Source organism: Vanessa cardui, chromosome Z (assembly GCF_905220365.1).
Source record: "Vanessa cardui chromosome Z, ilVanCard2.1, whole genome shotgun sequence".
In the NCBI taxonomy this organism is placed as follows: domain Eukaryota; kingdom Metazoa; phylum Arthropoda; class Insecta; order Lepidoptera; family Nymphalidae; genus Vanessa; species Vanessa cardui.
Window position 1 is genome coordinate 2,215,155 of NC_061154.1, and position 13,287 is coordinate 2,228,441.

Below are 13,287 nucleotides of genomic sequence, written 5' to 3' on the forward strand. Positions count from 1 at the left end.
TGCAAATATAAACGAAGAAGGAAATAAATAATATTAAAATTAGAATCTTCATAAGTTTGGAAGCAAAGAGATTAAAATAAATGTTCAAGCAACTCTTAAAATAATTTCACTGACTAAAAAAATTTCGTAATTATTCCATCACTATTTTATAATAGACTACAAAAAAAAACGCTGATATCTAGTTTGCATTAGAACCAGCGATTATATTTTTTTGACTGCGTGCGATATCGTTAATATCCTCATAAAATTCACGAAACCAAAAAACTATTCAAAATAACTTGTCTCTTTTTCATTACACTGTGCATTTTACTTATATTGTATTACACAAATAAGTAAATAAAACGATATTTTATAAGTTAGTAGAAAATTGTCCACTTGATGTTCCTGATGTTCAAAACATAAACACAGGCGCTGTCAGAATTATCAACCATTCCTTACATCGCCAATACGCCACCAATCTTGGGAACTAAGATTTTATGTCCCTTATGCCTATAGTAACATTGATTCACCCACCCTTCAAACCGGAACCCAACAATACTGAGTACTATTTGGCGGTAGAATGTCTGATGAGTGTGTGGTTCAATCCTGACGGTCTCGCCCAAAGTAGAGTAAAACGTTTAAGGGTCAATGACTTCATAATAATAACCGGAACAAATACCCTAACTTGTTCTCAGAATCGTGATGAAACACAAACTAATATATAATATAAACAAGTATTATATAACAATATTATTAACATCCGCAATAAATAAAAACTATCAAAAGAAATATACATAAATTGTGATGTTGTTATTGTCATGAAACTTATTTTTTATTTACCTTTATAACGGTTTTGTCCAGGAAATAGATGTTTTATTTCACATTCTGAATATTTTGTTGTAAAATATATATTTTTTATAATTTACAGTCACAATAAAAATACGAAAGCAGTTACAGTTTTATTTTAATAAAGTATAATGGACTTCTGTATCCCTTGGATTTATTGTCCCTTGAACTTAAAGTCATGACTGACTCGTTGGTGATAGTTTATAAGGCCGCAGATCCAGAGATCTTGAATTCCAACGTCGATTAGAAAAAAGTAATACTGGGTTGCAACCATTTATATAACCATACGTCCACTAAATATGGACCCCTTCTGCTAAAAACATTTAACAAGTATCATCCACCCCTTCGATTTTATATCAAAAAAAATCAAAATCAAAATAAACTTTATTCAAGTAGGCTTTTATAAGCACTTTTGAATCGTCATTTTACAATTAAGTGAAGCTACCACCGGTTCGGAAAGTAGATTCTACCGAGAAGAAAGAGAAGAAAGAAGAGATATAGTAAAGGAAGCGTTCATATGAATCTCCAAATAAACAAATAAATCCCAACGTTTAGGAAAATTATGTTTCAAACTTAAATTATAAAGCTGCGTACCGATCAGAGGCGCCTCACAAGACGCGGCACATTCAAGGCTGATCAAGTGTCAGGCAACGTGCTCGCTTCGATCCGCTTGTCAATTTCTTGTACACCATGACATCAAATGTGGAAATATGTTTATTGAAATCCATTATTTATTATCATTGTACACAATTTTGGTTGGAGTCTCAGTGGAATGAGGCTAGATCGCTCGTTGCTGGCTCTGATCCATGCGCAGTCTTAAAATAAAAATCTATTTAATTGTCTTTAAATAATAAGTTCAAAAGTAATAAGGATCCGGTTTCCTATAGCCTCATTTAACACATCAAGGTTTCATGCATATATAATAAGGATCTACGAGTATTTAATAACTTTACATTGCAGAAAAAAATAAGAAAAGTAAATTTATTATTTATTTCCGGCTAGGAAAGTTTTAATTCCGGGATTTTCTCTGTTAATAAATATAAATATGCATGTCTGTCTCTTAGAACGCAATAAACTCAAAAACTAGCGACAAGATTATCGTAGTTGTGGTAATTCTTGTGTTCTATAATTGATTTTCAAAGATGACACTTTAATTTGCAAGCATAACCGGTTGAAAGTAAAAGACTTTCTAACTTGGACGGCTTATACCGGTTGTACTACGTCAACCTACACGTTTATGTTATGCTACAGACCATTACCACTGTACATAGTACATTATATATACCACTTGTTGAAAATGAAAATGGCTCACGTGTTCAGTGTGTAAGCACGTTTGAATCGTTTAATTACCTTTAATGTATAAAATGATCAGAGAAAATTATCTGTCGATAAATAAGAAGTATTTCCTTGTACGAACGAAGTTTTCTTTGATGATGAATGGTGTAATATAATAAATATACGGACGAACATTTCTGTAAAAGTCTAACCTTAATTGTGACAAGAAATAAAAAAAAATCAAAATATACTTTATTCAAGTAAATTTTTACAAGGACTTTTGAATCGTCATTTAACAACTATTTTAAGTGAAGCTCGGCTCGGGAAGTAGGTTCTACCGAGAAGAATCGGCAAAGTTAAAAATGTCTGTGGATTTTGATTATAGAAACGGATACCTTGCCCCAAAAAGGATTTATTGACTTAGCGATATTAGACATAAATGTCATGGCATGTAAGATTTTGAATGAGAAAAAAAATGTTCAATTTTCCAGGTTTATACGGTGTGTTGTTCCGGAGAAACAAGGAGGCCGCCTTCTCCAACTACAGGCTTTGGGAGAGCGCTGGTTTCGTTGTCGCCTATGCTTACTCCACCCACCTCTGCGCCAGGATGAAATTATATGTGATGATGGTGGCCCTGCTTATTGGTGTCGTCGGATACATCATTGTTGAGATACTACACATGAGAAAGGTAATTACTGTTCAATAAAAATGAGCTATTCATAAATAGAATATTTGGTTATTGGTCATATGATTATTGCAAAATCTATAATCGTTTTTACGGCTCTTAATACACATTCAGTTAAATATGCAGAGAGAAATGCTGAAGGCTATTAACTAAATCAATCCACCTTAGGTGGACTATGTATGAAATATAGAAGAAGAGTACAACTCTTTAACGTTTCATTAAAATCCAAGAAATTTTGCGTAATTAATATTCCTTGTTAATTATGAATTTAAAAATTAATTTCAGGCTCGTCGTCTAAAGGCTATCGCCGAGAACCCGGTCGCTGCGGCTGAAGCTGCCAAGCAACCACCAGAAGAAGATGATGAAAAGGACGAAATCGATGACGAAATCATCATAACACACCTTTAAACGCTGAGTTAGACGAGCTCCAGCGTTCCGAGCGCTTTCAGCGCTGTATTGCCATACACACATATTAGGTACAAACCACGAGCTGAAGTAATCTCGATTTATTATATTTATATGTATGTATCCAATAGTTATAGTGTAATGTGAAGCAAAGATATGTCAAGTACAAACATTTCGCATGGCCTATTTGTCGTGTACGATTTGCGTCGAGGGTACGCAACGCATCACAAAACTGTTCCAACTCTCTGGTACACTTCGGTCCGATCAGTGTCACGGACGTGCAATATATCGAGTTTTTGAATAATATTTCTCCATCAAATGTATAGCTAAACGTCGCAAGACGACACGAAATTATGATTTAGGTTGACGGCATATTGGCAACTATTTACGTAACATTGTATCAATGAGCTCTGCAGTTCATTCTTCTGTCAAGATATGATCATGGACAGTCAATGATTTTATTAAAAAAAAAAAAACTTGGCAGCTTCAATATTGTAATAGTTATTCAATATGTTATAAATATTAAATATTCTTAATATGAATTCTATACGATCTTGTGGTTTCATTAAAAAAAAATATTAATTGAATTTTTTTGTCACGTATTCTGTGTATTATTTTTCCACTTTAGGTACAATTCGTATTTGACTTCTAAGAATTTTAATAAAGCGCAAACGCGTTAATTTATTATTGTTTTAGTGAATGAGTAAAACAGCTGTGTTTATATTTCCTTCAATCGTAATCATTCTCTTTGTCTCGTCTTTAATAGTGTTTGGATATTTTTTTATTTATTTAATTCAATAATATAAAAACTTTTTAGTTTTCGTAAGATTTGTAAAAACATATTTTAAATTTAAACTAACAAAACTCTAAAAGGTCCCTGAAATTAGGTCTATCCAAATAAATATTTATTAGCGCTAAAATTGAAACGGAATAATATGGTCTTAGATTTAAAAGTAAACTATTGTCTATTGTTTTTTTTATTATAATTTAAAAAAAAAAAACATTCCAATGTAACGAAATATTGTAGCTACATTTTGTGATGACATATCATCGTTTACCTTTAGAATGCTTTTTTATCTGTGACTATATTACATTTATTATTTACTTTAGTTAATATAAATGTTGTGATATTTAAGAAATTTCAAATAATCGTATGAAATTTCGTAATACCTGGCGTGATTCACATTCAAAAAAAAAAATCGATTGATCCAACCAAAAAATCTATAAAATTTTGACGAAGTTTTTCGTAACAATTTGTTACTTAATTCCATCTTCAAATTACTTTACATTGAATGCACTTTTGTTTACTGTCACTTTCCGTACTACATTATGTAAAGTATAAGCGATACTGACATGGTCTTAATATTCCAAATGGAGAACAAAATTCAATTACATATTATTTATTATCCCGCTAACATTGTCTTACCAGATATACGCGTACAAACTGGTATTGACAACGCGTTTTAATATAGACGATACTTTAATAAAAATGTGAATTTGTTGCCGAAAATATTCAATAGAGATTTACAATAGGTAACAGATTCGATTATTGTAGGCACTTAGATCAAATAAATTAATATTATATTGATAAAAATCAAAATATTTAGTTTTTAAGTTATTGTATCTATTGTCCGTTGTTAAATAGCGATGTTGTAGAAAAAATCATCACATTGTCTCAAAGTATGATATTTAAAGGAATTCCTTGATTTAAGGAGAGGCTCCTTTAAGATTTCTTTAAAAAAAAGTTAAAATGAACATTAAAATTAATTATTTGAATGACTAATGTTCGATTTTAGGTGTGAAACCATCTAAACTCGAATTCTATTTCGGAATATAATTTATATTGTATTTTTATATATAAATAATAATAATTATTTTTTTATTAAATATTAAAAGTATTGAAAATATATAAACAATTACTTAGACATAGTTGAATAAGTATACCCGTTTTGAAAAACACATTTTTCACTTATCACTTTTGAATAACGTTTTATTGCACAAAATAATTCATATTTCACGATTTGTTTTACTTATTGATTCACAATAATACCAAAGGTGTGTTTTTCAAATAACATTTTGTTTTAGGGTGAAAAACCACGTGATAACATTCTAGCTGTAAAAAAAATTAAGCGTATATTATTTTTTTTTTGTAAATTAATTATAAATCTACAATCATAGAGTAGGTAAGTAATAAGGCTATTTTATCGATTAAACATTGTTTTTCAGATAACATTAAATAAGATTATGTTATAATATTATGTCATATGAATTTGTGATGAAAATAAACAAAAGTTGTTTGGTCATAACTTTGTATTATTTGAAAACCTACTATTAATTTATTTTATCTACAGATATTGGCGAATACACAGTAATATTGAAAAAAATAAGATTTCGATGTTTTTTGCTATCAGTACACTTTATTAACTTGTCATTTTTCCTGGACTATTATTCAGATACCAATTAAAATTTGTACCAAAAAACATTAATTATATCTTAATAAAGGGAGATTAGCGAAAAAGAAAAAATACGAAAAAAAATACGAAATCGATTTTATTTTGCTATCGGTACATTTTATTAACTTGTCATTTTTCGGATACTAATATCAACGCTCTTAAATTTCATATTTAATATTTGTACCAATAAAACAAATGAAGTATGACATTTGTTCTTTGTACTTTCAACCTAATTTTTATAACTTGTTTTCTTTCAATATAATAACGATATAATTCATACTATTTAATAAAACATTACTTAACACATATATCAGGGGTTGACGATTAAGTGTTAAACATTATAATTGAAATTAAATTTGTTAATTGCCCGTGACCTTTCTTGGAGTTCAAGCTTGCTCAATTTCATCAAATTCGGTTCAGTGATTTGGCCGTGACAGAGCACCTGATATACAGACAGAGTTACTTTCACATTTATAATATTATAAGATTATCTAATGAAAGTCTGGCATTGAATTAAAGGACCTTGAAATTTATTATTCAGGGAATTACATATTTTTCGTAATCTTGATTTGTTTTGAATGTAATTGTCAAGGCGTTTTGTTTTGCGATTCACTTTTGTTTTATGTATTTGCCATAAAAACAATCTATTAAAACTTAGTACATAATCTTTAGGTGCTTACAATATATTACGAATATGTTTTACCCATTATTATAAGGGTACCACTACACTGCGATGGCCGATATATGTATATCGGGTCATAGTGAATATCGTAATATATTCTTTCGTTATTTATACATCAAAATTCTGGGAAGCAAAGAATCCGGAAGACGATTGCATACAGCAGATACGAGAGATTCAAGTGGTTTTGGGGAGCGATAAGAATGAAGAATACATCGGGTGATAAGAATCTGAATGTGGCGTCAATAACAGAAAAGTCATGAGCAAATCGCTTGTTTGGGTTTGAATAATAATCTATTTATTAAAAAAAAAACATGCTGTATACTCACATCGATTTATCATAATGACAGACCAGTAAGGGGAACTTGGCACAACCACAGACTGTAGACGTCAGTCACAATAACAATAATATAACTTTATCATTGTTAATAAATTGTTGAAACGTATATTTATGAAAGTTGGTAATCTCATCTTAATCGGATATGGCTTCAAATGGTCCAGAGTTTTTCAAACAGACGTGACTCCTGAATCCGCATTAGACACGAGTTTCCAAAAAGTTACTTTTCTATCAGCGACCTCATCGTGAAGATAATGATACGGAGAGAATTCTTCATTTTGCATTGTAGAACATGCTGTGTGTGCAGTGTTCTGTTATAGCGCGTTTCTCGGATTCGCTTATTCATACTCTATTTAGGCTTTACAAAATTTCTTACTTATAACTTAGGTAGTAAACTCTTTATATTTCTAAATTTTATTTCTAATTTGTATAAGGTAAGTCAGTTAAATAAGTAAGTAGGTTGTTTTTCATTGAATATTGTTTTTAGTTAATTTTGTGGGAATTTAAACAGCTACGTTTAGGATTATATATTTACGTACAATAATTTCGTTTTCTCGATAATTATTATTTAAATATTGCCCAATATCCAATGTTTAAGAAGATAACTAATAATGTAAGAATCTCCGGTCGGTTATATTCCCTATTAAATTTCCCAGTTGGGTTTGGGGATGGGTTTTTAGGTTTGTAGATGTTAAATATTTGGTAAGCTACGTCCTTACTTGGTTTACTTAGTTCACTGGTTCAGTCGTGAAAGCGTAACAGTCATAGTTTTGATCTAGGCTATTGATGTACAGAAAAACCTAGGCTTAGTAATTCGTAAGGTTTTCCCGTTGCTCGAATATAAAAACCCACATCAAACGTGAGTGACATCAAGTTATTTTAGAAAGCGTTCATCATTTAAGCACTCATATATCAGGTCATACATTGTCATAAATGTCCCAAGTGGACATCATAATTGAAGATTAGCTAACTGCGCACCATGGTGCACAGATAGGGCCGTATTTATCCTATTGGAAGCCTGGGCATATTAGGATAATGGGGAATGACCTTGATAGAATGTTATTTTGTTCTAATAGACGAAGAAACTTTTATTGATCTTCAATTTGCGAATAAATAATACATTGTTGTAATACCTAGTTACTGATTTTTTACCATCGTAAAAGTCAGAATAATTATTTTAAAAATATGCAGATGCTTCTTCTTCTTCTTACCCAACGTGCCCTGGGAAAGAGGGGCCCGTTAAAGTAAAAGAAAAGTAATAGCCAGTAAATTTCCCCCTGCTGGGCTAAGGCCTCCTCTTCCACTAAGGAGAGGGTTTGGGACATATTTCACCACGCTGTTCCAATATGGGTTGATGGAATGCACATGGGACAGATAATTTATGAAATTAGACATATGCAGGTTTCCTCACGGTGTTTTCTTTCACCGCCAAGCACGAGATGAATTATAAACATAAATTAGCATATATATATTGGTGCTTACCTGGATTTGAACCCGAAATCATCGTTTAATATGCACGCGTTCTAATCACTGGGCCATCGCAGATTACAGGGGCCTGTGCACAGATACAATTCTTTCGAATATTCTTTAAGCTGAAATGGAGATACAACGCGACAAGAGAAATATCAAGCGTTTTAATTGCTATTTCCCCCGTGGAACAGACCAGGCACACGTCACGCCCCTCAAATATTATTGTGGAAATAGGAATAAGAAACTGAGGTAAAAAAGTATTTCAACGAATTAAGAACATCCTCCTTACTTTAAAGTACATTAAAGTTTTTTTTTAATTCCTTTATTATCTTATTATTTACTTTCCAATCGGCTTAATAAATGGGTTTTTACAATCACATAGTTTTAAATTTACTATCTGTCTCCTACCTTTAATAATAGCAAATGTTTGAACTCCGCGTTATAGTGACAAAGAACGTAGGCGCTTCAAATACTACTACTATATACTATTATTACAAATATAATTACGAAATGATATTTGTTAAATATTTCAATGGAGGCCAACAGACATTTTCATTCTATGACAGGCTAATCGCCAAATATTCTGTCAGCTAAGCGGATGGACGATTATCGCCAACCGTCGTCCTTATACATCCGGTCACAGTGTTGTTATTTGTGATTTTAATTTTCTTCTAATACTATTTTAATTGTTATAACTCTTAAACTCTTTAATTTTTAACAACTATACAAAGAACACTCAACGAAACAGATCAGATTGTAAAAAAAATCTGTACTTAATCCCGGAATACGGAAGACTATTCATAAGTCATTATGTTATTCATTGAAATATATATAAATATATAATCTGTACATACTTTTGCGTATATGTGTAATATTATATATTAATTATTAATATTATATATTATAATATATTAATATTATATATTACACATATACGCAAAAGTATGTACAGATTTTTATTGATTAAAAAAAAACAAATATGGTTTCCTCAATGGATGACGCAGGGGTCTGTCATTCATTGCTATCTTCATAAAACGAGGTGAAGATTGTAGACATAAGATCCTGTCAGAGGATTCGGGTTCCACTAGAGACTGTGGTGGTTTCTCTTCCGGCGCTTCGAGGGTGTCACGACTTTAGGAGCGAACGATTAACGAGATTATTTTACCTGAATGTAAAAATAGAAAAAAAAATTCATTAATGTGTATTGAACCGTCATTAATATTTAATTTGTTCTGGATCGACCAGTAATATCGTTATTGGCGCTACTTATAATTTGTTAGAAGAGTTTGTTTTTTTTTTATTATTCTTGGGTTTTTATGATTGCTGAATAAGTGGCGGTTTTAGTTTGTATAAGTAGTAATTTCATTGTATTAAGATAAATTCGAAGTTAGATATTATTTTTAATGGTTTTACTAACCTAACATTGCATTCATTAAATTATAATTTTTTGTATCTATTTCATTGTTGGACAATAAATAAGTGCTATATTTTATAGAGATTACTCAGTACTATAGATTACATTTAAGATTGCCAATAGGTTGTGATACACTCTTTCGTTGCAGTAGCTATCCAAACAGGACGCTAGTTTTCATTGGACATTGAGTGGTCTGGTAATTATGACAATTATGGACGCTTGTATTCTTGTAAGCAAGAATTATTTTTTCATAGTTCTTTTCAGCATTTAAAATTTTAAAATAATCAATAGAATAAAATTACTATTTGCAAATTGAGTTGGAGGGAACAATATTTTACCGTTTACATTAATCGTCCTTGACAACATTATTTAAAGACAATGCATTCGACGGTTAGAAAGAGGATCGGGATTTTATAGTTATAAAAAATGAGCAAAATAAAAATTTGAACCGCAGTCCAACTGAGTGAATGATTCTTCTTATGGCGAGAGTATGTTCAGGCTATTCCACGATGTGACTTCAATACGGGTAACTAACTTAATTATTGTAGTTATGATGTCCTCTTCATAACACATGACACATACTTGGTGGTAGTGCTTTGTGCTAGCCCGTCTGGGTAGTACCACCCACTCATCAGTAATTCATCCGCCAAATAACAGTACTCAGTATTGTTGTGTTCCGGTTTGAAGGTGGCCACTTACCATCAGGTGGTCCATATGCTCATCCGCCAACCTAAACCATAACAAAATAACAATGACAAAACTACTTCATATTATTTAATAAACACTGGAGACCAGCCCAGACTCCGCACGGGTGCAATGCTGATACTAAGTAAACTACACAAATTATCTTGTTTCTTTACCATATTGTCTATACAAATACCTTCGTCTCGAAACACTCTATCTATTAAAAAGAACCGCATCAAAATCCGTTGCGTAATTCTAAAGATCTGAGCATACATAGGGACAGACAGCGGTAAGCAACTTCGGTTTATACGATGTAATGATAATGATACGCCATATTTAATTATAGCTACAGAAGTAAGTCTGAGAAACATTAGTGGCGTTTTTTGTATTGTAATACATATGTTATCGGTCAAAGTAATTTAAATAGCAATAAACATAAGATTATAATAGAGAATAATAATACGTTACTTATCTGTTATTTTTATTTTCGTCGAATATCGTATCTGCAAAATATAATACTGCAATTTTATGGAAGTATCTTTTATATTGTATCTTGGGTCACTCTCTTCGCATAGTTATACTACTTCATTGCGCGTTAGTGGATACACATTTCACAGAGATTCGTTTAATTTATACACATGCAGGTTTCCTCACGATGTTTTCCTTCACCGCAGAGCACAAGATAAATTATAAACATAAATGAAGCTCGTGAAAATTGAGTGGCGTTCGAAATTGAATCGATTTTTTTCAGATATATACAAAGGTGCCGTCAATTTTGTTTACAATTCATGTTTGTGTGTCAAACCTGATGGCATGGTTTGACACACAATCAGCACAATCTGTGACATGAAAAATATTGCACATCTTATATAATTGGATTTACCATTTTTGTATATATAGAAATAAAGAGAATATTTTTGTCAATGGTGGCTTTGTGCATAGGTATATACTAGCCAAACTACTGCAAGCGTTGTGGTCCGGTTTGAAGAGTGAATAAGCCAGACAACAGACAAAAGGGTTAGCGGCGTATTGGTTAATTATTAGTAAATATGCCAAAAGAAAAAGATAGTCGCACATTGGAGCAACTAAGAAGAAGAGTTAAACTGCGGAAATTCAATGCTTTACAGTATACTTTTATTTGAAAACAAATTTTCAAATCATCAATTCCTTAGTCAACCCATGTAATTAATGTCGGTTAATTATTCGTATCCTTCGTCGAATAGAATGATGCGACAGTTACCCAGATGCAATTAAGGGCACAATTGACATCCAATAAAAGAAGTATCAATAAGAATTACAATTTAGTAGATTTCATATAACCGTACTAGTTTAGTTTAGTCAAATACGCATTGAATTTTGTTTTAACTGACAAAATCTTCGGTGTAGTTTACTATGTATTATCACATTATTGAGTTCTTAATCTTGTTTTATCTCTACTAGTAATTAAACTGATCTAGTAATCAAAGACAATTTGTTTTATATATAGACAACTTTGTAACTTTTTCCTAATATATAACTATTTAGAAATAATTTGATTTCTTGACATAAAATTATACGGGGTTATTGGTGCCCCCATGTGCATAAAAAGTGAACCATTTTTGAGTTATCACGTTTTTTAGTTTTTTTTTCAAAATTTGTCAAACATGGAACTTCAAAAATTTATTTAAAAGAAGTATCAATTAAAATCTATTTTTTTCTTTTGTTTTATAAAAACGATTAAACACTGGATATTTGTCAATATATAAATACCAATTATCGGTCCAAAATGCGAGACAGAAAACGTATTTAAAACAATATTTTTTTGATTTTTTTTCCTCAAAAATGTCTCAAAAACTAAAATAATCTTTATGAAACTTTGTCTGCAGATTATTTTAAAAACATAACCGTTTTTTTAGCTTTACAAAAATGTATAAAAAGAAGGAAATTATTTCAAATCAATCGAAATAAAATCCCCAGAAGGACGCTGGTGGACATTCGTCCACATGGAATTCGTACTAAGGTTCGCTCTTTAAAATTGTCACAAAATTGACTAAAAATAAAAACCAATAAAAAAAAACTTAATTACTTACTAAACTGACATACTTAAAACAAATTTAAAATAAAATTTAGAAACAGAAACAGTTCAATAGCTAAGTTATAAAATAGACATTTTGTAATATAGCCTAAATAAAGTTAATTAATAAGCGAATCCGAGAAACTCTTTATAACAGAGCACAGCACATACAGCATATTCTACAATAAATAATGCAGGATTCTATCCTTACTTATTATTCCTTACTTCTTATTCTCATGAAGAAGTCTCTGAAAGGAAAGTTATTTTTTAAAAAATTGTGCTTAATGCGGATTCAGGAGTCGCGTCTTGTTTAGAAAAAAACTGTGAACCATAAAAAGCCAGATCCGATCAAGATGGGATTACTAACTATCATAATGACATGTTCCTTGGAGTAAGAAAGTATACAAATACTCATTTTTAAATAAATGTTTGAAATTGCATTTTTGACAAATTTTGAAAAAACTAAAAAACGTGATAACTCAAAAATGGTTCAATTTTGGATTTGTATATGTGGGTTAAAATTATTGCAAATAGTCACCCCTTTTACCTCCTAACGGATATACGTCGATTTACCAATAACCCTAGATATTAAAACTAAATTTCTCTTATTTATAGTCGCAATATTAAATTAGGTTAGGATAGAATATTAATTTTAAAATATTGTTTTTATCATTTCATTATTAGTACGAGCCTTTATTTTTATTTTCATTGGATTAATTCTTTTGTATCTTTTATAAGAAATTTGTAATCATGTTTTCCTCACCCATTTCTTGTAACTAATTATTATCTATGTTTAAAGACTCGTGTACGTCGCTACCATGACATTATAATTTATCGTTATATGATACAGATTTTAAGGTATTCCCCCAAAAAAAACTTTGCTACACCCGGAAATGGATTTTAATATTAACCTAAAAATAATTGATAAAATTACGTAAAAGTCCATAACGCTATTTCCTTGAAACTTTTGTAATTTAAAATATTGAAAATAATTATTATTCTCATGT

At 30.7% G+C, this 13,287-nt stretch overlaps 1 protein-coding gene across 2 annotated transcripts in view; it reads left to right on the top strand.

The window, feature by feature from the left end:
* Positions 1-5,493, top strand: part of LOC124542899 (UNC93-like protein) — an 89,064-nt gene extending 83,571 nt beyond the window's left edge. For both annotated transcript variants that reach the window (XM_047120809.1, XM_047120810.1), the window contains 2 exons: positions 2,592-2,788; positions 3,071-5,493. In XM_047120809.1, the coding sequence (XP_046976765.1) occupies positions 2,592-2,788; positions 3,071-3,193 (320 nt within the window). In that variant the 3' untranslated portion in view covers positions 3,194-5,493. The remainder of the gene's footprint in view (positions 1-2,591; positions 2,789-3,070) is intronic.
* Positions 5,494-13,287: the final 7,794 nt, after the last annotated feature.